General features: G+C 50.0%; 1 protein-coding gene across 2 annotated transcripts; it reads right to left on the bottom strand.

Annotated features, from left to right (window-relative positions):
• Positions 1 to 1,284: 1,284 nt before the first annotated feature.
• On the bottom strand, positions 1,285 to 24,562 carry TRIP13 (thyroid hormone receptor interactor 13). Of its 2 annotated transcripts, none has more exons than XM_003310611.7 (13): positions 24,311 to 24,562; positions 22,451 to 22,616; positions 20,593 to 20,722; positions 19,671 to 19,726; positions 18,788 to 18,878; positions 16,010 to 16,082; positions 13,043 to 13,106; positions 12,162 to 12,248; positions 11,775 to 11,881; positions 8,244 to 8,397; positions 4,700 to 4,812; positions 3,356 to 3,425; positions 1,285 to 2,322 (listed from the first exon to the last, which is right to left on the bottom strand). In XM_003310611.7, exons 1-13 carry the CDS (start codon positions 24,400 to 24,402, stop codon positions 2,227 to 2,229), a joined length of 1,299 nt encoding a protein of 432 aa, XP_003310659.3. In that variant the 5' UTR covers positions 24,403 to 24,562; the 3' UTR covers positions 1,285 to 2,226. The 2 variants fall into 2 exon arrangements, with proteins under 2 accessions (XP_003310659.3, XP_063667126.1); XM_063811056.1 differs by having other exon boundaries at positions 22,466 to 22,616; positions 24,311 to 24,561.

The raw sequence follows: 24,562 nt of genomic DNA, 5'->3' as shown, positions 1-24,562 counted from the left end.
TTTATATAACAAGCAAATCAAACAGGACAAACTCAGATGGCCTGAGCTGTTTGGACCCACAGATCTCATCTGAGTGCAGCATGGGCTCCACAAGGCTGACCTCCATGACCTTGGTGTCCTGTCAAGACTTGCCCAGTGATACTGGAGCTGGGGTCCACAGCACCTCACCCATACTCATCCTCCATAACTGCAGGGAACCTTCTGTCATGCCTTCCAAGCTATGTCCTTCACAGCAATTCAGGTTTGGCAATTTTTTCTTTTCTTCGGCAGCAAGAATATTGTACCTTTTGTCTTCTAGACATGCATCTGCCTGTGATGGTTAATACTGAGTGTCAACTTAATCAGATTGAAGGATACAAAGTATTGATCCTGGGCGTGTCTGTGAGGGTGTTGTCAAAGGAGATTAACATTTGAGTCACTGGGCTGGTAAAGGCAGACCCACCCTTAATCTGGGTGGGCACCATCTAATCAGCTGCCAGTGCGGCTACAATATAAGCAGGGAGAACAATGTGAAAAGGCGAGACAGGCCTAACCTCCCAGCCTACATCTTTCTCCTGTGCTGGATGCTTCCTGCCCTCAAATATCGGACTCCAAGTTCTTCAGTTTTGGGACTCAGAGTGGCTCTCCTTGCTCAAGCTTGCGATGGCCTACTGTGGGACCTTGTGACCATGTGAGTTAATACTTAATAAACTCCCCTTTATATATGTATCTATCTATTCCATTAGTTCTGTCCCTCTAGAGAACCCTAATACACTGCCTTTACTCTCAGATGAGTCTTTTGCCTTATTCACTATACCCCACCCCCAACTGTTTTAAAAAGCTCAAATTGTTTCTTGAAGAACTTGTGAGTACAAGGGCCGCAAGCCACTGTGGACCCCAAGCTGACTCCTGGAGAGTGGAGGTGGGGGAGCTGTTAGGGTTGTGCCCACTGGTGAAAAGATCCTTTAACAGCACTGACATGCATGGACTGGGCCCACTCCTCAACCTGCCACCCCCAGAGCCAGGCTCTGCTTTCCACGGCAGGAGTGGCTCCGGGTTCTGAATCTAGAGTTAAGGCCCAGCAGACGACACGGTGACCAGAACCTGCATATGCCTTGGCCTTGGTGATCTACCTCCTGAATCTGCACCTGGGCCACTGGCACCTTCCCAATTTCTTCTGGATGATGCAGTTACACCATAAGGTCCCCACACCATAAATCAGGCTTAAAGTTAAGTAATCATGTGAGTAATTTTTAGTAAAATTAAAAGCACTTGGAAGAGACACTTAGAATCAAAACAAGAAAATTCTAAAAAATATTTTAATACTTGAAAAGTTCTAAAGCAAAAGGTAAGGTAACATGTTCTTTCAAAAGTGAATTTCACATGCAAACCATTAATTATATTTATTTTACTGTGAGATAAAAGCAAAACATAACATTCGGAGAAAGAGACCAGTAACTGACCTATTTATTTTATATTATATTAATGTGAATCCTCATTAGAGATGTGATAACGTTATTGCACAAACAAAACCGTGGGCAGAAACATCCCAGCAATGCAGGGGCGCCCATACCGGGTTACAAGGGACGTCCAGCATGTGTTTCCCTGGAACACTCAGAGTCTAAACTTTTCCTGCAAATGGGACCATGTCTGATTATTTATTATGAAAGAACACTTTACCGACCATTTTTTTCTCAGTTGGTATAATGTAGAAATAGGCTTTTTAAAATCCATTAAATAGTCTTGAAAACATTTTTGCACTAAATCAAACGAGCTGATATCAGAAAGCAATTGCCACCTTCCACCTGGAGTAATGGGTGCATTTTTAATGCTATGATTATATGCTTCTTTAGGGAGACACAGTTTCTCTTCTGGCTTCTATAACACTTGCATTAATCTTCCTTTTTTGCTGTTAAACAAAACTTGCTGGCATTATGCATCCCATCCACTGGGGGTGGGCTGGGAACAAACAGGTTTCGATGGTTCTTCACAAGGAGACAAACAATCTGAATTATCTTTTACAAACAGTGAAAATGACAAGATGTTTGTCTCTCAGTATGCATTTTAAAACAACATAAATAGAATACACTTCTTTTAACAAAGCCTGGCCTTGGTGGCTTTCTAGCTTGCAGTCTAAGTAACGTTTGGTTTGCAGAAGGGATTCCCTGGGAGACGGCTGTGTGGGGCCACCTCACTTACTGGTTGTGTGTTCTCCATGGGAAAAGCACCAGATGGGGAAGCCCAGGATCAGATGTAAGCCGCAAGCTTCTTTCTCTCTTCAAACTGCTTGTCCACTGCCAGAGATAGGGCCTGGAGGAACCCCTCTATGGTGACGGTGGGGGCCTAGAAGGTACACGGTCATTGCTGGAGGGGCTCAACTCACGTTTGGTGGGGCCATCTGGCATCCACAGCCCCTGCCGCCACCCACAGTGCAGATAGCACAGAAGGGGGTGGTAGCTGATGAGGTGAGCAGTGAGTGCGCACCACACATGTCCAGGACGCACATCAGCCAAGCTCTTTACTTCAGAAAAGGAGAACAAGGTGGCTACGTGACCCCTCCCCCGCCATGTCCTGCATGTCAGAAACAGCTGCGGGGGTGGGCAGGGGAGCACCAAGGCAGCCACCCACACACTGAGAAGGATGAGAAGCTGTAGGGAGCAGACCCTGGAGGGCCCACCCTATGTCCCAGGCTTATAACCAGAGAATTCCCATGGCCCAGTGCCCAGAGCTGTCACCTCCCCTGCATCAAAAGGCTCTCACTCACGATCCATGGCCACTGTCACCTCTGTGCTGAGCACTGTGTCCAGCACAGAGGCTGCTACTGATCAGACAGAGCCTGAGTCACTTCTGATTTGAAAGGAAACATTCCAAGATGGGGGTTTTCTCTTCTCAGATGTAAGTGTATCTGCTCTGCCAGACACTGAGTCCTTACCCCAACCGGCTGCTGGGGACAGTGCAGGGGAGGGGTGAGTGCCCCGGGCCGAAGCGTCTGCAACAGGCCCAGCACCCAGTGGGTGAGGCTGTGGATCCAGGTCACTGTTCTATGTGAGCTGAACCCAGACTGAAAGAGCACAAACCTCTGGTGAGGCCAGCGAGGGCCCTGGCCACGAGCTCAGCACACCACAGAGGCAGACATGCATGTGTGTGCATGCATGCGTGTGAGCAGAGGCATGTGGCACAGCTGCCTCCTCCCAAAGGACTCAAGACAGCCCCTGTGTTTCGGTGCCAAGGTCAGCTCCTCCTCCGGCCCCAGGACCCTGTGGTTTAGAAACTGAGATAAAATGAGGCTGATACCCCAGGGCTACTAAGCGGAATCTCCAGCGAGGCTGAGACCTGTGGACAGGGCGGGTGCTGGAGGACAGCAGTGGAGACTCACCTGGACATACAGCGCATGAGCCAGAAAGGGGAGTTTTCTCAGGACCCGGCCGCTGAGGCCCTCGCTCTTCCTGTGTAAAGAAAACCCAGTTCAGAGACAGCAATTTATACAATCACACGTTTCAGGACTAATTTTCCTCATTGGCCAAGGCATCCCTGGGAACACAAGCCGAGGCGTCCCAGGCACACCCTGGGTTCACAGGGCACTTCCTGCCCCTCACTGGTCTCCTGAGCCTTGCCCTCTGAATGTCCCTTTGCCCCCGGCCTCTCGTATGGGGCCGGTCTCTCCCCATCCTCAGCTCCTGCTCTGGGAGGCAGTGTCCTCGCGGCTCTGAAGCACACCCAAGGCACACCTGTGTGCTCTGCCCCAGGGCCAGCATCCTTGCGCTCAGGGAATGCATCACCTGCCCGGGAGCCTCTGCCCCAGGGCCAGCATCCTTGCGCTCAGGGAAGGCATCACCTGCCCGGGAGCCTCTGCCCCAGGGCCAGCATCCTTGCGCTCAGGGAAGGCATCACCTGCCCGGGAGCCTCTGCCCCAGGGCCAGCATCCTTGCGCTCAGGGAAGGCATCACCTGCCTGGGAGCACCAGGCGTAGGGCACGATGCAGCGGGCACATGGTCAGTAGGCACAGAGTCCCCAAATAATGGGTGGGTTCACATCTTCAATTTTTGTAGAAGTCTCTGAACTGTTCTTCGTTCCCATCTTAACTGATTTAAATCTCTTCAACAGATAATCCAAATCCTTAAAAAATACTACATTCTTCATGTTATCCCTTGTTTAAAGCCTTCCACATTCTTGCCAACTTCAAAATAAAATTCAAACTCTGGCCAGAAACCCGAGGCTCTGTCCATTCCACCCCCCGCCTCTCCGGCACCTCCCCAGCCTCCACACTGCAACCCACTAGACGGTCACCTGAACACACTGCTCCAGCAGCCTTCCTGATTTCTCTCCAGCTGGAACCAAATTCTATCCTTCAAGGCACCGTTTGATTTTCCTACCTTCCCTTCCACCCTCACTGGACCCCCAAAGCCATTTCCTTTCTGTGGACTCTGCGAATCCTTGTAAGTGTCGTCAGCCGTAGGGTTGCAGGCTTCCAGCACGTGAGCCAGCGCCCTCCCTGAGCAAGGGTTACATCTCCTTTGGAAGGAGGTGGCTGTGCTGCGTGTTTCTACTCACATGCACACACACACACACACACACACGTGTGTACATGCATGTTCACACCTATACTGTGTTGAGAGTTCACACCCAGGGCCCTCCCTGGTCTCCTCAAAGGAAACAATGACTCCCTAGTTAATATCACAAATGGATTCTTCTTGATTACAAAAATGAGGTCAATTTGCACCTTGAAATGTCATTCAAAAGAAGGCTCAATTTTGACACGTTGTTTTCAATGAAGCCAATCATCTCTAGCTCTCGGAGGGTCAGCAGCTGCTGGCGAGGGCATATGATCTGACACTGGGAAGACAGAAGTACAGGCGGTTAGCTGAGTCCACAGAGGCTTGAGCGTAGGCACCGTCAGCAAGAGGGACAGCACCTGCAGGTCAAATGTCAACCACGCCACGTCTCACAGAAATCCAGACGGTGACGACTCAAGATGCACAGCTGCACTAGGGAACAAGCTCGCTCTCTCATGCCTCTCAGCGTACACATTCTGCTTTTTCAAACAAATACAAATAACGGAACATGCCTCAGAAACCAGTAGCAACAAAGCCTCTTCTGTGTTTCGAGCCAAAACTTTTCCTCCCTGTGTGTCAGGAAGGGAAGGGACCTGGAGGCACCCAGTCCAATCTGTTATGCCACCTTCGGAGACGTCAAAACCCACAGTGGGCAGAGCTGGGACTTAGAGCCAGGACTTCCACTGACTTCCAAAGCAGGATCCTAGTTTGTCTGTTTTAAAGGTGAGGCTTGTTTGGCAGCATGACAGTGTCTGACTGACCGAGGAGCTGGGCACCAGAAGTTCCCCTCAGAGATCATTTGTCTGGAAGTCATGCTTTTCCAAGCAGCCTTGCCAACAGTCAGGTGCGCACACTGACTTACTATGACTGAATTCTAATACGAACCGTTCTGACTCAGGAACCAGGAGAAGGAAGAAAATAGCATTGTCGGAACATTTTGGAGGTTTGTTGAGGGGTGTGAGCAAAATTAAGACAGTTTGTGCTTGTGCTTTGGGGGATATTGAGCTTTCGAGACCAGTTCAATATCCACTGTGACATCTGCATGTCTTAATTTCATATAAACTGCCTAAAATAAGAAACTACCCCTATCACTGGGCGCGGTGGCTCACGTCTGTAACCTCAGCACTTTGGAAGGCTGAGGTGGGCGGATCACTTGAGGTCAGGAGTTTGAGACCAGCCAGGCCAACATGATGAAACCCTTTCTCTACTAAAAATACAAAAATTAGCCAGGTGTGGTGGCATGCACCTGTAATCCCAGCTACTCACGAAGCTGAGGCACCAGAATCGCTTGAACCCAGGAGGCGGAGGTTGCAGTGAGCTGCGATCGCACCACTGCACTCCAGCTCTAGGTAAGAGTGAGACTGTGTCTCAAAATAAACAAACAAACAAACAAACAAAAAACTACCCCTGTCCTACACTGTCCCAGAAAACGTCCATCCCTCTTAGCTAACACTTTAAACATCCCCTGGATTCACAGCACGAGTGTACAAGTGTATAAACGTCACACTGTGAGGGCTGGAACCCACACTGAAGGTGCGTGAGGACCTCCAACACACACGACTTCCTCGCAGGATCTGCTATCACGTGGGGCTCCTTGGCAGCAAAACTGCTGTAGAATCAGTCTTCAGATCACTGGCATTCTCCAGGCAAAGCTCCACAGAGCTCCGTCTCCTTTCCCCAACCCCCAAGAAAACCATGCCTGGACAGTGCTGACCCGGGCAGGCCCAGTGGGTCCATGGCTGAGACCAGTTCTCCCGTCCCCAACCACAGCAGGGTGTGCCATCCTTGTTAACACCTCTACTCTGTGGTACCAGCAGGTGGCAACAACTGCATTAAACTCATCACTGTTTAAATCCCCATTCACTGGTTTGCTTGGTTACGGCCCAACTACCCTAAACAAAGGCCCCTGCAGGATGATTTGTCTGGGACAGGTCTGTTCCCACAGGGGCTAGAGCAGCAGAAACACAAGCACGGGGCAGGTCCCTGCTAGCCTGACTCACACACACCGCAGCGTCACTGCCCATGGCGACGGCGTTCCAGACTCACGCACACTCACCACACGCGTCACTGTGCCCATGGCGACGGCCTTCCTGACTCACACTCACCGCACATGTCAGTGTGCCCATGGCGATGGCGTTCCTGACTCACACACACTCCACGCACGCGTCACTCTGCCCGTGGCGACGGCCTTCCTGACTCACACACTCCCCGCACGCGTCACTCTGCCCGTGGCGACGGCCTTCCTGACTCACACACACTCCCCGCACGCGTCGCTGGGCCCGTGGCGACGGCCTTCCGGACTCACACACTCCCCGCACGCGTCACTCTGCCCGTGGCGACGGCCTTCCTGACTCACACACACTCCCCGCACGCGTCGCTCTGCCCGTGGCGACGGCCTTCCTGACTCACACACACTCCCCGCACGCGTCGCTCTGCCCGTGGCGACGGCCTTCCTGACTCACACACACTCCCCGCACGCGTCACTCTGCCCGTGGCGACGGCCTTCCTGACTCACACACACTCCCCGCACGCGTCACTCTGCCCGTGGCGACGGCCTTCCTGACTCACACACACTCCCCGCACGCGTCACTCTGCCCGTGGCGACGGCCTTCCTGACTCACACACACTCCCCGCACGCGTCACTCTGCCCGTGGCGACGGCCTTCCTGACTCACACACACTCCCCGCACGCGTCACTCTGCCCGTGGCGACGGCCTTCCTGACTCACACACACTCCCCGCACGCGTCACTCTGCCCGTGGCGACGGCCTTCCTGACTCACACACACTCCCCGCACGCGTCACTCTGCCCGTGGCGACGGCCTTCCTGACTCACACACACTCCCCGCACGCGTCACTCTGCCCGTGGCGACGGCCTTCCTGACTCACACACACTCCCCGCACGCGTCACTCTGCCCGTGGCGACGGCCTTCCTGACTCACACACACTCCCCGCACGCGTCACTCTGCCCGTGGCGACGGCCTTCCTGACTCACACACACTCCCCGCACGCGTCACTCTGCCCGTGGCGACGGCCTTCCTGACTCACACACACTCCCCGCACGCGTCACTCTGCCCGTGGCGACGGCCTTCCTGACTCACACACTCCCCGCACGCGTCACTCTGCCCGTGGCGACGGCCTTCCTGACTCACACACACTCCCCGCACGCGTCACTCTGCCCAAGGCGACGGCCTTCCAGACTCACACACACAACCCGCACGTGTCACTCTGCCCACGACAACAGTGTTCCTGCCTATCATCACAACAGGCGACTCAAGAACGTGACGTCACGTGGACCCCGTGACCAAAACCAGGCCCATACTACGCCCGTGATGTTTCCTCTTTCAGGTAAGGATACAGGCCCCCGAGAGGCAGGGCATTGGAAAAGCCCGGGGTAAGCTGAGAACTAAGATTTGTGCAGCCAGCCAGGTGAGCACAGCCGGTCACTGATGTCCCCTACACTGACTGGTACCTCAAATAATGAACAATGATGACTGTATTGTGCCAAAAGAACAAAAATATTGAGTCAGTGGCCCTAGTTTCAACTATCAGCTCAACCTGTCACATACAAAACTAGTTTTCAATTTAAGAAGGGAGTTAATGCGTATGTTGAAATCCTCCGTACTGGAACGAGCTTATTTTAAGCTATCTTAATTAATTAAGAACATATAAGAAATCCATTTGTATCAAGAGGAAAAAAAAAAATAAAGGTACCTTCATCAGTTCTTCCAAACAAGAGAGGTAGATTTTGAAGATGGCTGCTGCAGAGGGCGGCCCAATGTACTGCTTGATGTCAGCCCTGTCCACGAAGGCCACGTCGATCTTCTCGGTGATGTTAGAAGTGGTCAGAATCACGACATTGGAATGCCTGTTGTGGCCGAGAAGCAAGCACCACAGTCAGTCATCACAGCTGTCGGTGACCCAATTCTATCCTGCCCTATCTGGCAAGGAGGTTGGCAGGACGATGGCCAGCAGGCTGCCAACAGGAAGGAAAGCGGCCTTGTGCCAACACAGGCCACGCAGACCCCCCAGCCTTTGCTCTCGCTGCTCCTTGGCCTTCCGGGAATTCTCCTACAGCCCCACTTGGCTCATTCCCTCACTGCCTTCAACCTTGGCAAGGATCTCACTTTCCTTTTTTTTTTTTTTTGAGACGGAGTCTCGCTCTTTCGCCCAGGCTGGAGTGCAGTGGTGCTATCTCGGCTCACTGCAAGCTCCGCCTCGCCGGTTCACACCATTCTCCTGCCTCAGCCTCCCAAGTAGCCGGGACTACAGGCGCCCGCCACTGTGCCCGGCTAATTTTTTGTATTTTTAGTGGAGACAGGGTTTCACCGTGTTAACCAGGATGGTCTCGATCTCCTGACCTCGTGATCCGCCCGCCTCGGCCTCCCAAAGTGCTGGGATTACAGGCGTGAGCCACCGCGCCCGGCCTAGCAAGGATCTCACTTTCGCACGGCGTTCCTGATTGTGCCACCTACCGTGGGCTCTGGTGCCCACCACCACCTGGGCATGGCCACTCATCATCCCTAGACATACTCTAGAGCTGGGTTACTTCCCATGTTCATGATCTGCTCTCCCCTCTAGCGTCTAAACTCCATAGAGAGAGCCCCTGTTGTCTGGTCTGTTGACCAATGTCCCCCAAGGACCCAGCATGAGCCAGCAGAGCGGGCACAAGGTGCCCCCAGGGAGCATGCTGCACAGGCCTGGGGGGCGTGGCTGCACATGTGGCAGTGCTACCACTGCTGCCTGGGGAAGGTCAACTTCACCTAGACCCTGGCCAAGGGAGGGCAGGCCCTGTGCCTGCGCGCCGGGGTGAGCTAAGCAGAGGCAGGACAGGGAGCATGTGGGTCCCCGGCAGAGGAACAACGCACAGAGGTTGGGTGAGCTCACAGCTGCTCAGTCCAGCACCAGGAGGGTGGGGCTGCAGGAAGGGCCAGAGGGAGGCCTAGGCCTGCAGATCACGACCCAGGGGCTGACAATCCAGAGATGCGGGAGTGGACAGGACTGGTGGGGGACAGAAAGAGTCCTCTAGAGAGGGGCTGGAACCAGGAGCACGAGGGAATGAAGGCAAGAGAGGCAAGCGTGTCTCCTTGTTTCTTCCTGAGCCACACCCCCTTGTGACTGACAGGGAGAAGTCACGGTGGCCTCCATCCTCTGGTTTGAGTGGCAGGTGCACAGCGAGGCCATCAGCGTCGTGTGGAATCCCAGGAAGTTAGGGATTTGGGGCCCAGTGAGCAGTGTGGGAGTGTGCCTGGCATCCCGGGCATCTAAGCCTGATGTCTGGTCACAGGTGGATGTGCAGGTCTGGGATTCCCCCCACAGAACCCTGAGCTATGCTGAAGGGGCACACGCCAGGAGAGAAGGCCACAGACAGGCTGTGTAGACCCCTCCCTGCGGAGAGACGCCAGCAGCATAAACCGGGGAGACAGGAGAATGGAGGCCGGGGAGGGAGGCACAAAGAGATTCAGGGAAGGGGCCATCAGGGTGTCAGCGCTGTGCAAAGTTCCAGAAAGAGAAAAGGGAACACTCATGTGAATGCGGGGCTGCTGGGCTGCGGCAGGGGCAGGAGCCAGATTGCAGTAGACTGAGAGACAAGCCAGGTGGGGAAGGAAGTGGACAAGAGGAGAAGGAAGCCAGAGGCAGGGGAGGCCCCCCTCCAGGACCTGCACACTTGTTGGGGACAAGCCCCCCAAAATCTGGCCATAAACTGGCCCCAAAACTGGCCATAAACAAAATCTCTGCAGCACTGTGACATGTTCATGATGGCCATAACGCCCACACTGGAAGGTTGTGGGTTTACGGGAATGAGGGCAAGGAACACCTGGCCCGCCCAGGGTGGAAAACCGCTTAAAGGCATTCTTAAGCCACAAACAATAGCATGAGCCATCTGTGCCTTAAGGACATGCTCCTGCTGCAGTTAACTAGCCCCACCTATTCCTTTAATTCGGCCTATCCCTTCGTTTCCGTAAGGGAGACTTTTAGTTAATTTAATATCTATAGAAACAATGCTAATGACTGGCTTGCTGTTAATAAATACGTGGGTAAACCTCTGTTCGGGGCTCTCAGCTCTGAAGGCTGTGCGACCCCTACTTCCCACTTCACACCTCTATATTTCTGTGTGTGTGTCTTTAATTCCTCTAGCGCCGCTGGGTTAGGGTCTCCCCGACCGAGCTGGTCTTGGCACACATTCCTGCAGCTGACCCCAAGACGAGTGCTTCTCAGGAAGCCAGATACGCTCTCTGTGGTGAGACAGTGGTGATGGCCTGGACAAAACGTTCCTCTGCACAGTTCAGTCTGCTGTCACCCCACACTCAACAATCCAGCTTCTGAGAATGCCAGGGACTCCCCAGGCACCCTGAGGGCAGAAAGAGCATTTCACAGAAGGAACCTGAGTCCTGGCTGAGCACCACACAGGGACAGGCAGGTTCTGGCTCGCCCATCACTTCCTTGGGAGTTGGGCCAGCAGCTGTTGCTCCTTAAGCTTGATAAACTTGGGCTACAATGACAACAGGCCCTGGCCCTGTGAGGCTGGGCTGTGGAGATGTGGACCATCTGCCCACGAAGCTGTCTGTCCTGGGCCAGCAGGGGACAGCCATTCACCTACAAGCAGCACTAGTTGGTGCTGACAGTGGGTGGGATAGGAGAGAAGTGGGTGGGATAAGGCCTGAATGTAGCAGTTCTTCATTTTATGCTTTTCTGTGCTACGTAAAATTCTTACCATGCCTGAGTTTTCTTTCACATTTTTTTTTCTGAGATGGAGTCTTGCTCTGTCACCCAGGCTGGAGTGCAGTGGCATGATCTCGGCTCACTGCAAGTTCTGCCTCCTGGGTTCACACCATTCTCCTGCCTCAGCCTCCCGAGTAGCTGGGACTACAGGCGCCCCCCATCACGCCCGGCTAATTTTTTGTATTTTTAGTAGAGACAGGGTTTCACCGTGTTAGCCAGGATGGTCTCAATCTACTGACCTTGTGATCCGCCTGCCTCGGCCTCCCAAAGTGCTGGGATTACAGGTGTGAGCCACCATGCCTGGCCTTCTTTTACATTTTTAATACACTAAAAACAATTTCTTTAAAAAAGCATTTGTGATATGCTGCTTCCAATGTGGAAAAGGAGTCGATACTCAATGCCAAATGCACTTTCCGGTGAAAGAGCTGGGCACTAAGATCTAGGGTTGTACAAGTATCACGCATTTCTTTGGGAAAAACTTCTCATCACTTCTCAGGGAAAATTGCTGCATGTCCTGGTTACCTTTTAATCTGATCAATTTGGGTCAAGACAGCATTGACCACGCGGATGGCATCTGATGGCTCGGTGCCCGCCCTGCAGGCATTTCGGGCGGCTGTGAGACTCTCCACCTGTTGGGAGGGAGCAATGGGGTCAAAAAGGACAGGGCCTGGCACTTCACAGGCAGCTATGGGGATACGTCCCCCTGAGCACGTGAAAAAGATGAATGAATGGGTGTTCCCGTGCCTAGCCTGCGGATGCTGCGGCAAGGTGGAAAGGCGCACAGTGCAGGGAGGGATAGAGGGCAGCCCGGCTGTAGGAGGGGAAAGCTAGGAGCATCAGGAGTAGGCTGTGTCCCCACAATGGCAAAAGGCGATTCTGTCATGAATTTCCTTATCTGGAAATGCCTACCTCATCAATCAGCACGAACACCAGAGCGTCTTTATCATCAATCAAATCCTGAATCTTCTGAAACATCTTGGTTACCAGCTTGCCACTCTGGAACCCAAACACCCTTTTAGTGTCAACGTGCAGGGACCACACTGCCAGGTGCACAGGGGGACCCTGACGTGGCCTGCTGCCCCAGTTGTCCCCACAAGCCCACTGTCTCCTGACGGCCCCTCAGAAAGCTCCCTAAATCAGAGAAGCTGGGGCAGCATGGGAGGAGGTCAGCCTAACACTCTTCCCCTCTGCTTTGAATGCCAGGGTGCTGAGACCTGAGACCACACCTGACCTGCCCGAGGCGGCACAGTGAGGGTGACCTGTACCTCTGCTTTACCTGTGTGTCCTCTCTGATGAGGAAAAGAGGCAGACCACAGATGCAAACAGGCTGGGATGCACTCCTCACAGGCTCTCCTGTGCCCAGCGTGCCTGGTCCCACCTCACCTCACCAGAGGGATGTGCGGATGCCAGGTGACTTGGGCACAGCTCCTCATACATAAGAATCACATGTGACATCACCTTGTCTGACCCCCTCAGCTCACAGACAGTGCTAGGGCGCATGAGCACCAAGGACATGCATGGCAGGGCTGCAGTCCCCTGAGTGCCAGCCCTGCCCTTCTGAGAGTCCATCGATTGTCCTGTCCCACCCAGTCATAGGTCTGGGGAGAACCAAGGGAGGGTCCCCATGGGCCCCAGCTCCGGAACCTTCTCTGATCACAGTCAGCCCCAATCCTCACACACCCTTCCCACCCAGTTCTCTCCTGAAGCTTCTGGAGGAGGATTTGCCTAACATACAAGACATTTTTTCAGCTATACAATCCAGACAATTAGAATTAATATTTAATACTTACTTCCGAAAACCACTTAGAAAAGAGGCTGTGGCTGTTTATTTCAATTAATTGGCCATATCGGTACCTGAGATAGAAAAAAGGAGTTGAGAGAATTACTAATTGGTCCTGTGGATCCTCAGCGGCAGCCATTCATGCGTCTTGAATGCAACATCTCAAGTGCCCAGCATCGGGGGAATTACAATTACTGACAAAGAATTGAGGAATCCAGCCCTCCGTGTACTAAATAATTATGAAAAAGTCTAACAAGATTCAATCAGTAGTTCTAGACTGTATCAATTGAGTTAAAGAGTAAAAACTCCCATTTTATATCTATTTACAAATTATATTTCTATGTTTAAAAATATTAGCAGTACTAACATAAGATAGAAAACAAAACAAAATAGAAGCATCAAGAGCTTTCGGCAGGAGCTGAGCATTTTCCCTCCTTCCACAGAACCCTAAACAGCACAGACCCCAGAGCCCAGGAATGCTCAGGTGGCCCAAAGTTAACCTTAACACACACAGACTGACCGGAACCCAGAAACACTCCTCTATCCATTCAGAAGCCCGCAGACAGATCTGGGCGTGCTTAGCTGCTGACTAAATCACCAGAGAACAAGACTGAGGCCAGAGAGAAACTGACTTCCAGGTCTTTTCAGTTGCTTCCATGTCGAAAGTCCACAAAAGAAAAAGAATTATATTCAAGAAGCATCACTGGCATTCCACGTAAAAAAGAGAGAGACCGTTTACTGATACTGTTTATTAAAACAATGGAGGGATACAGACAATCTAACAAAATATAGACTGGGTTGAATATTAAACAAAATTAATTATAAAACATTTTGATTCTTTGATAGAGTGAGGAACAAAGGCTTGCTAAGACTTCTTTTTGCCATTTCTAAGCCATAAAACCAATGCATATTTCCAGATCTTTGGACTGGAAAAAGCTATATTCCTTATAATAACATTTTCCTTCTCTTGTGTTTCCCTCTCTGCCCCTAGAGATCTTTTTTGGTTATTCTTTGGAGGCAGGGTCTCACTCCCGTCACCCAGGCTCACCACAGCCTGGACCTCCTGGGCTAAGGTGATCCTCCCACCTCAGCCTCAAAAGCAGCTGGGACCACAGGCATGTGCTCCCAGCTAATTTTTTGTATTTTTTTGTAGAGACAGGGTTTCTCCATATTGGCCAGGCTGGTCTCAAACTCCTGGTTTCAAACGATCCACCTGCCTCAGCCTCCCAAAGCACTGGGATTACAGGCATTGAGCCGCCATGCTGGCATGCCCCTAGAGATCTTGAAAACACACATGTATTTCAATATGTCAAAGCAAAGGGCAAGTTGCTAAACATAAGCTAAGGGGTCAAAATAAAGCAATTTCCCTATGTAAAAACATTTACAAGACATTTTTGAAGAACAAAAATTATGTATACGAAATTAAACCTCACAGGATTTCTGCTAGTCATACTGGAGTAACAGGAAGCAGATTTACCATCTAATCTTAAATGAGAAAACCTCATTTAAGGCAAAATGGATGAAATGACATCTGGTAAGGTTGCTGTACACAGGGCAGTGAGGGCTGGGACTCCTGAGTCGGAAGACCAGGGACCCTCTACAAATGCTTTCTGCCGGGAGGCATCTTCCAACCACAGGCACAGGAGGGAGCCCAAGTGGAGCACAGCCACTCGCTGAGTCGAGGAGACAGAGATTGGAGTTCAGGGAGTCTGAAGTGACTGAAGGCTGCAGAACAGAATTCCAGAGGGGAAGGAAATATGAAGAAATACCTCAGAAGGAGTGCCCAGGATCCTCATGGCGCCCCCGATGTCCTGGATGAATACTCAGGTGTGTGTGAGCAGGGGACATTCCCTGCAGCTATGTAAAGGGCGCCCGTGGTCTGTGAGCTGAAGGGCTCCTGGACCTCACACAGGCTGAGAGGAGTGCATACTCCAACCGCCAGAGTGGAGAGTGCCCACGGATCCTTCAGCACACTCCGTGGAGACCCCAGAGGACCACAATTGAGTGTTAAGACCAAACCTAAACCCCTCCCAGTCAAAGCTTAAAAAAACCAAACCTCAAAGGATCACACCAAATCACAAGTAATGGAAATGCCTAACGGAACAAAATCTAACACTCACTAAAGGAACACACAATCCACACACTTCAGATCACAATGTTCAGCAGCTAATCAAACACTACCTAACATGCCAACAAAGCAAAACCATGTGACCCCTAACCAGAAGAAAAACCAGTCAATAGAAACACAATCATAAATGACAATCATGACGGAATTAGCAGACAGAACATTAAAACAGCTATTATGGGGTTGTTCAAGACGTGAACGAGAACATAATGAAAAAACAGTATAAAAAGAATCAAATAGAACATTCAGAGCAGAAAAATATACTATCAGACATAACAACTTCACTGAATGGAATTAAAAGCAGATTAGACGATGTAGAAAATCAGTCAACTTAAAATACGGCAATAGAAACTTTCGAATAAAACATATTTCTAAAGAACTGAAAAAAAAAAAAACGAAAAAGCACAGGAGTGGCCTGTGGAACAACATCAAACAGTCTAACATGAAAACAGACAGAGTCCCAGATAAAGGGGAGGGTCAAGGAAATTCAGTGAGGAAACAATGACCAGGTATTTTCCAAATGTGATGAAAACCATAAGCCTCAAACAGACAGAACTCAAGAGGAAAAGACAAATCCGTAATTAGAGACGAACACTGCATCCAGCAAGGGGAGAAAGTATAGTCTTCTGAAGTGCAATTCACCAGCAGAGATCATGTGCTGGCAATCAAGTAAGTCTCAAATCTTAAAAGACTGAAATCATAACTCAAAACTATGCTGAATACAGAGGAATCAAGTGACTTACAGTGGAGAGGAATCTATTATTTGCGTAAAATGATTTAGAAAAAAAAAAACAACCTCCCGTTATAAATCCCATTCCCATGGCTCTCCTCTCACAGATTACCAAAAGTTACCTGCTTGAAAGTCTAATTGTCAATTTCTGGGCTAACGCTTTACACAGGGATGTTTTTCCAGTGCCAGGAGGACCTGTGACAAAGATCCAAGCAAATAAATTTTTAAGTCAGTGCTACAACAAATTTCTTAAAACAATAGTAACTTCCATTATCCATAAAATATAAGGAATACAGTTAAAAGCTATTAATGTTATTACTACAATGAAGTCTGCTTAGAAACTTAAATGCTATGAAATATTACCAATACACTTACGTCTCCCCCTCTTTCTTATTTGTACTCAACTTCGTATTTCTGGTCTCAGCCTCCATCACCTCCCCACCCCCAGCACTGCTCCTAGCTTCTCGGCCTGCAGTCTCACTTAGCATCGGTAATGAACATTGCATTTTCTAGCCTACATCTTTGCTGACACCTGTCCTTGTCCCCACACTTCCTCTATGAAATCCACTCATCAAGGCACCTTTCAGAGGTCAAACACACCTTTCTTGATAAATGGAGGTGGAGGGGTCATGTGTTATTCCTGTTGCCCCCAGAACCACCCTCTTTCCTAAGACAATTCTCGGTGGGCTCATACCCCATACTAGAAGAGGCAGAGGCCAGCACTCCTCTTGCACGCCTGCCTGCCAAGCATCCCCTAGCATGATGTGGGCGGCAAGCCACCCAGGTGCCGAGGCAAGAGAGCGAGGGCACGAGCTGTTCCAGTATAATAAAATCAATAAGAATAATTATACTAGATATAGATCTTAGATATGATTATATATGAATATTAATCATTAATTTGTAGCAATTACTCTTTATTCCAATATTATAATAATCCTCGCTCTACAATCATAACCTAGGAAAAACCAGGCCACACAGAGATAGGAGCTGAGGGGACATAGTGAGAAGTGACTAGAAGACAAGAGTGCGAGCCTTCTGTTATGCCTGGACAGGGCCACCAGAGGGCTCCTTGGTCTAGCAGTAATGCCAGCGTCTGGGAAGAAGCCCGCTGCCAAGCTGACCGTGGTCTAACGGTAGCGTCAGTGTCAAGGAAAAACACCTGCTACTTAGCAGACCGGGAAAGGGAGTCTCCCTTTCCCCCGGGGAGTTTAGAGAAGACTCTACCCCTCCACCTCTTGTGGAGGGCCTGACATTAGTCAGACCCGCCCGCAGTCATCCAGAGGCCTGTCTCTCTGTGATGCTGTGCTTCAGTGGTCATGCTCCTAGTCCGCCTTCATGTTCCATCCTGTACACCTGGCTCTGCCTTTTAGCTAGCAGTAGCAAATTAGTGAAAGTACTAAAAGTCTCTGATATGCACAAATAATGGTGTAAGCCGTCTCTCTGTTTCTCTTCTCTCTGCCTCAGCTGCCAGGCAGGGAAGGGTCCCCTGTCCAGTGGACACGTGACCCATGTGACCTTACCTATCAGTGGAGATGGCTCACACTCCTTACCCTGCCCCTTTGTCTTGTATCCAATAAATATCAGCGCAGCCTGGCATTCGGGGCCACTACCGGTCTCCGCGTCTTGGTGGTAGTGGTCCCCCAGGCCCAGCTGTCTTTTCTTTTATCTCTTTGTCTTGTGTCTTTATTTCTACACTCTCTCGTCTCTGCACATGGGGAGAAAACCCACCAACCCTGTGGGGCTGGACCCTACAAACGATGCCTCACAGAAGCTGCGAGGTGACCAATATGGAAAAAGGAAAGCATCTAACAGAAAATGGAGACACACAACTCTAATTTTCTGCAGGTACTTTCAAGAATTAAAGAGGAAATACGTAACTGGTTCCAAACAGAAACAACTTACTTCACTAATTGAAACACCTGCTGCTTACTGTGATTGTGCTGAGGGCAGTATGCGGGGCCTGTCTGCGCTTTACAAGAACATTGTGTTTTAAGGTCACTTTGTCACGCAATCTTAACTGACTTAAAGAAGCCAAGTACCCTTCAAGCTTCTATTTAACACTTTGCTACAGTTTCATACTCTCGAGTCCACTCAATTCCCGTGTCCCCATTCTACCCGGTGATATTGACAACAAAACAAAACAAAACAACAAACCATCAGTATTTTCTCCTGAGAAGAACCAGACAGAATTTCTTTAAAATATGGCTTTTTCAGTTTACTCCTCACAAAGTAAAGCTCTGAGTACTACAAGCCTAATTTATAAGTTAAGCTTTATCATAGGAATGTCTGTAGGAAAAAATAGTCTACATAAGGTTTAGTACTATCCACGTTTGGGGCATCTGAGGATGTCTTAGAATGTGGCCCCCAACAGGAAGACTTGATTAAGTGCCGAGTAATCAATGCCCCAAGGGCCGGGCGCGGTGGCTCAAGCCTGTAATCCCAGCACTTTGGGAGGCTGAGGCGGGTGGATCACCTGAGGTCAGGAGTTTGAGACCAGCCTGGTCAACGTGGTGACACCCCGTCTCTGCTAAAAATACAAAACTTAGCTGGGTGTGGTGGCGCATGCCTGTAATCCCAGCTACTCGGGAGGCTGAGGTAGGAGAGTTGCTGGAACCTGGAAGGAACCCAGGAAGTGGAGGTTGCAGTGAGCCGAGATCGGGCCACTGCACTCCAGCCTGGTCGACAGCGAGACTCTGTCTCAAAAACAAAAACAAACAAACAAACAAAAAATGTCCCAAGTGTCATGAGCTGGATCTGCTTCACAGAGAGGGGACATTCTAGGACAGCTGTGGCTCCTTCAGAAAACAAAGAGCGGTAACTCCTTGCAGAAGGACGAAGGTACAAGTAAAGGCTAAATTTCATGCCACTTATCTGGTCAAATAAAAGCCTGCATAATTTACCGTGGAGCAGCACCACCCGGTTCCAGGTGATGAGGTTGCTGTTGACGTTCTTGTCTGAAAACAGTAAAGTTGTCATCACATAATCGAGGAGCTGATAGAGAAAAAGAAAAAGAGCTTGATAAAGGTACCAACAAGGCAAAGGTCCCCAAGAAATGTGCCCTCCCCCAGGGCTTAATCCTACATGAGAAGAGGGAGCACAGGGAGCGAGGCCGCCTCCTAAGAGATCATCACCTCCAAATGCTTTCATTTCAGAAGAGAAGGTGCTTCCAAAAGGGAAAAGGAAAAACACTGGCTATTACTATTATAAATATAAGAAGAGCAACAAAATGATCACTTTTATTTAAAGTGCCAACATTAAACAAAACCACTAAGGGGTTTGTTTATCAAGTAATGAGTAAGCTCCTTCCCTAGAATGATACAGCAGTTATTATTCGCAAAATAACAACAGCCACAATGCAGAGGAGCAGTCTGAGTGATAGTCTCAGACTATCAATGCAGAGGACAGCTGAGTGATAGTCTTCTAGCCAGCTGCTGGCATGGGAAAGACCCTTCCCGTTGAAGAGGGTGCAGGGGTTAAGACACACCGGCCTTTCCTTTGTGCGGACCAGGCTTGCTCACCTTCCCTCTTCCCATCTCCAGAGGGTTTAATTCTCTAAGTTGCCTTCACATTCTCCCTTTCCCTCCTCTCCCTCAGGGAGCTCCTCAGAGACCAGCTCTACTCTGGAGCAATCCTAGAGGATAGATGTCCAGGACAAGGGCTGCCAGCAGACAGGGGCTCCCAAAAACCCATTTGCATCAAGTTGCTCAGGGGTGTTGGAGAGCAAAACAGTAATGGTTCCTCTTCAAATAACAGGGCATTCTGGGAAAAGGCACAGCAACTTACATGGGATTTGACTTCCACATCGTATACCAAGCTGTCCCAAAGCCCATGGAATTCAGCTGTGACAGAATTAAACAAAGACCTGATTTCAGGAAGGCAAACAATTACAGCCACCCCCAGTCAGTCTCCCCTGAGCCTAAGCCTGAGCTTCCCATTGCGCTGCTCCAGGCAAGACTATGATTCTGATTACAGGAAAGTATAAATTCTGCAAATTTTTCTTCAAATTTTGATTTTTATTAAAATCAAAGATGCAAAATAAATGCCAGTCACATGTAACTTCTGGCAGACAATTGGATGGAGTCAAAGAATTACACTTTATGTCTCATTATCACGCGCAATAGTCTTTTAAAAACACTTTAACTTCCCATCCTTCTTTACGATATTGTTGTCATTTATTTTACATTGATGTATAACATAATCCCCACAATATGTTTTCATTAAACTATCATTTTTTTGGTGGTAAACAACACATTATAAAATTTATGATCATAACCATTTACAATTGTCTTTTACCCATGCTTCAACACAAGTTCAGATGCCAAATCCACCTGTTTCTCCACACACTGACTGAATGAAGCCCTGGGCTTGGCCTGCTAGAGCCCATCAGCAATGCCCATGGAGAAGCATCAAGCAGACAAGGAGCCACTCAGCAGGACAGACCAAGCAGGCATGTGAGAAGAGCACATGGGCACTCTCCGTTAGCCATGAACTCTAAGGTACCCACCCAAAGGAACAGTATGGTCCCACACTGGAAATCTCTACTTTCCTCTTTTGTGATATACTTTCTATTTCATAAGAGAGAAAACATCCTAAAATCCTACAAAACAAATGGACAAACAGAAGCCCCCCCCCGTGAACTGACATGGCATGGAGTATACAATCCTCTGACCTCAGCCTCCCCCTCAACTCCCATCACACCCCATACCTGCAGGTAGAACCCAGTGATTTGCTGCAATTATGTTTTCTGTCTCTTCCTCCAGATTTTCACTGCTGGGGCCATCTTCATTCAGCTGGAAAATGTGAAGTGCAACAGTGCATGCACTCAAATCGATGGGCTAAAATGAGGGAAAAGCCAATATCGACACACATTTCCAACTCTCACTTAACTCCAACCATACAAATTAGATGTTAAGGTCTACAAATAAAAACTGAATGTATCGTATAATCAAAGCTAGTTCTCAGATTAGATGAGAAGGCTATTATTTTATTTCAGATTGAGGATTGGCTCTTTTGAAAGCTAATACCCATCCCTTGCTCTTTGGGCCCTACATTTACTTACAGAATGAAAAAGTGCCCTAAATCCAGCCTCCGGGATGTTATTATATAAATACACTCACACAGATGGGACCAAAAACTGAGTTTTATCACATAAGGTTTTTTTTTTTTTTTTTTTTTAAATTAACTTATTTTTTGCGACGGGATCTTGCTCTGTCGCCCAGGCTAGAGTGCAGCAGCACGATCACAGCTCACAGCAACATTAAATTCCTGGACTCAAGTGATCCTCCCACCTCCAGCCTTCTGAGTAGCTGACACTACAAGTGTGCGCCACCGCACTGGCTAATTTTTTAAAACTCTTTTTAGAGACGGGGTCTTGCTATGATCCCCGGGCCATTCTCCAATTCCTGGCCTCAAGTGATCCTTCCATCCTTCTCCCACAGTGCTGGGACTACAGGCATGAGCCACCTTGCCCAGTCGGTTTCCTAACTGTGTCTTTTTACATTTGTTATTAACTCAGAGAAATGTTTACATTGGTAGATAGAAATCTATTTCATTCTTCTTAATGGCTATATTGTACATAGTGTAGATATATGGAATTCCTACATTTATTAACTGACCTCTGGTGGACAGTTAAAATATTTCAAATTGTTGGCTATTATTGACAGCATCTAACAAACATCTGTTCAGAAAGATCTACAAAATTGCATGATTATCAGCTACGATAAATTCCTACAAGTGAATCTGCAGTCAGAGAACATTAGAACTTTCCCTGGGCAGCCCGTGCCCTCCAGTTAGGGTGTCCATCCCTCCACAACAGTGTGGGAAGCTCTTCCTTCCCTCAGACTGGCCAAAACCACAGCATTATCAGATCTCAGTGTGCACAAAGCTCTGAGCATGCACAAACATGAGTCCTAACATATGAATGGGGAGGTCCAGGGGAGGTCCACCTCACGAGCAGAACTTAGTACCAAGCCTGTCCTTCACAGCTGGTTCTTACAGGACAGGAATTGTACTGCTGTAAGTGATAAGTCTTCCTTAGGAATGTTTCAGGTTGTTTTTATACTGGTGCCAGAATCGCCCCAATGCCTCCACGCCCTCACACAAAGCTCCTCTAACCCATACGCATCAACTCAGATGGTGGGTGAGGTGGCCATGCATGGGATGAGATGAAGGAATTCTATAAGGCAAGCCCATCTTCTCATCTCTGTGGCCCCACACCTCCTATGGCCCTAGCACACACTGAGCACTTTATAAACATTTGCTGATTGAAAGAATGAGACATGGCACACAGGCCTTATCAGCGCAGCCCACTATTGTACAGCACTGCATTCTCATTCCTGGTTTCCAATCTGTTACTGCTATACTGAGAGCACCCCGACATCAGGGCTACTTCCTACTCCCAGCACCTGGCTCCTGACAGCTAGTGAAAAGAACTTGTCTAGCCACCCAAACCAACAGAGAAGTGAACCTGTTTCTGACAACAGGCTATGAAAACGGCAAGACATTCATGATACAACCTTTGTATTCAGCTAACTGTTCCTTGGCCCAGCAAATTAGTAACTTACCTGTGAGTCTCTAACCTTTAATTCTGTGTCAATAATAGACACAGACTGCACATTTCTGGTCAAAAAAGGTTCATCAAACTCAGTCCATGTGTAATCACCAAACACAATATTATGTCTGTTGAGTAGCTTTCTAACACTCAGGTTTATGTCTTCTTTCTTTGCAGTGCTAAAAAAAGAAGCCAAAACACACATAAATGATCTTAGTTCAAAAACAAAATGTTAAAATGAAGTGTTTTGAAAAACTCAGACAATACATAAGAAAGCCCAGTAGTTAACAGGATAGGTTGGAGTTGGCCTGCCTGGGACCAAATCTAGAGCCACCCCTTGCCTGTGGGTCCTCTGCCAGCTGTGCCCTGAAGAAGCTGTGCCTCAGCTCCCAGTTAGAAAAAGGGGACAACAGTAAGAGTTCTCGCTATGCTGGGCTACTGTGAAGTCATTAATACATTCAAAGTGTTTAGGACGATACCTGGCACATAGTAAGCACCCAATAATGTTGGCTTTCACTATTATTAATGAAGTTCCACAGCTGTGGGGTCAGGCCTGGGGTCTGCATTGTAACAAGTCTCCAATAGCTGTGATTCGTGCTGAGAAAATCTAATGCTTTAAGCTTGGTATCCAGGGCTTCCCTCGGCCCCCCTTGCTGCAGTCCTCCTAACACCTCCCCTTTCTACAACAGTGACCTGGTCCTGGATCACACCTCTGTGCCCTGCTGTGCACTGTCCCAGCTTACTGGGCTGATCAACTGCAGTCACCCTCTAGGTCCTATATTCAATGTCTGCCTCCCTCTGAGCCCTCCTGGACAGGCTCCTCAGAGCCAGGCAGGTGACATGTGGCCCCTTTGCAATCGTCCCAGCACCCTACAAGCAGCGACCACCATGCATAGTGCAGTTGTGTGCAGGTGTCTATGAACTCTGGTGCAGTTGTACGTAGGTGTCTGTCCTCTAGGTGCAGCTGTGCTCTGGTGTGATTATGCCTAGCGTCTCTGGGCCCAGGTGTGGTTGTACATGGGGTGTCTCTAGGCTGCGGTGGCACTGCGTACAGATGTCTCTGAGCGCTAAGGTGTTTACACAGGTGTCGCCAGTCTGTGATGGGGCTTTGTGCAGGTGTCTCTGGGCCCTGGTGCAATTATGCTGACGTGTCTGAACTCCAGCACCTAGAAAGTACCCAGTCAACAGCTGTTCTGTTAAAGGAAAGGTCTCTTCCTCTGCATCCCCTCTGAGGCTGGTGGTCTCACCTGACCTCAATCCACCCTCCATGGACATAAGGAGGGTCTGTGAAGGTCTGGCCCCGCCGCTGAGCTCCCCCCACTCCAGGGAGCAGCACAGCCCACAGGCCCCACCATACCATGAACTGACTTGGTCACAAATGAGTGGGATTTGCTTTGAACCCTAAAAACTTAACATCGAGTCCGTGAGGAACGGGAACAATTAAAGGGTCTGAGAAACAGTGGCTCAAAGAATAACCACCCAACTTTCGGCTGAGACTTTAGAGCTCTCTGTAATGCGCAGCCATCCTATTCTCCAACGTGGGACTCAGGGCCAGATCAATGCACTGGAGGACAGCCGGGGCAGGGTCAGGGCCAGGTCCGTGAGCTGAGGTCGGGTCGGGGCTCAATCTGTGAGCTGGGGTCCTGCGCGCAGGGCTCGGGTCGGCCGGGTCAGTGCCCTGCGGTGGGGTCGGGTCATTGCGCTAGGATCCGGTCGGGGCCCGGCGGCCTGTGCGCCGGGGTCCAGTCGGGCCGGATCAGTACCCTGGGGTTCAGTCGCATCAGAATCAGTGCGCTGGGGTCGGGGCTCGGTGCACGCGCTGGGGTCGGGGCGGGTGGGTGCCCAGAGGATGTGTCGGACAGGTCCGGCTCACCTGCTGCCGCGCTGATGCACCTCCACGTGGACCGTTGGCGACTCCGCCACACAGGGAAGCGCCTGCTTCAGGTCGCCCACGGCCTCGTCCATGGCGCCCCCGAGAGCAGTGGGGACCCAACCAGGGCGCGGCCGCCGCCACCTCACGCCCAGCTTCGCCGCCACAGCCGCTGCCTCAGCCCGCGGGCCCCGCCCTAGCTTCGAATCTGCCGCGCGAGGCGCACCACCTCCTGACCCGGAAGCGCTCGGGCCC

Source organism: Pan troglodytes, chromosome 4 (assembly GCF_028858775.2).
Source record: "Pan troglodytes isolate AG18354 chromosome 4, NHGRI_mPanTro3-v2.0_pri, whole genome shotgun sequence".
NCBI classification, from domain to species: Eukaryota; Metazoa; Chordata; class Mammalia; order Primates; family Hominidae; genus Pan; species Pan troglodytes.
This window is presented reverse-complemented; position numbering and strand designations above follow the sequence as displayed.

Excerpts from the sequence above, each read along its gene's own strand:
- TRIP13 (XM_003310611.7), bottom strand. The coding sequence starts at position 24,402 with ATGGACGAGGCCGTGGGCGACCTGAAGCAGGCGCTTCCCTGTGTGGCG. Across the intron at positions 20,723-22,450 it reads TAAAGGTTAGAGACTCACAG|CCCATCGATTTGAGTGCATG; the intron begins GTAAGTTACTAA and ends CCCTCATTTTAG. Across the intron at positions 8,398-11,774 it reads CAAATTGATCAGATTAAAAG|GCATTCCAATGTCGTGATTC; the intron begins GTAACCAGGACA and ends CGGCCACAACAG.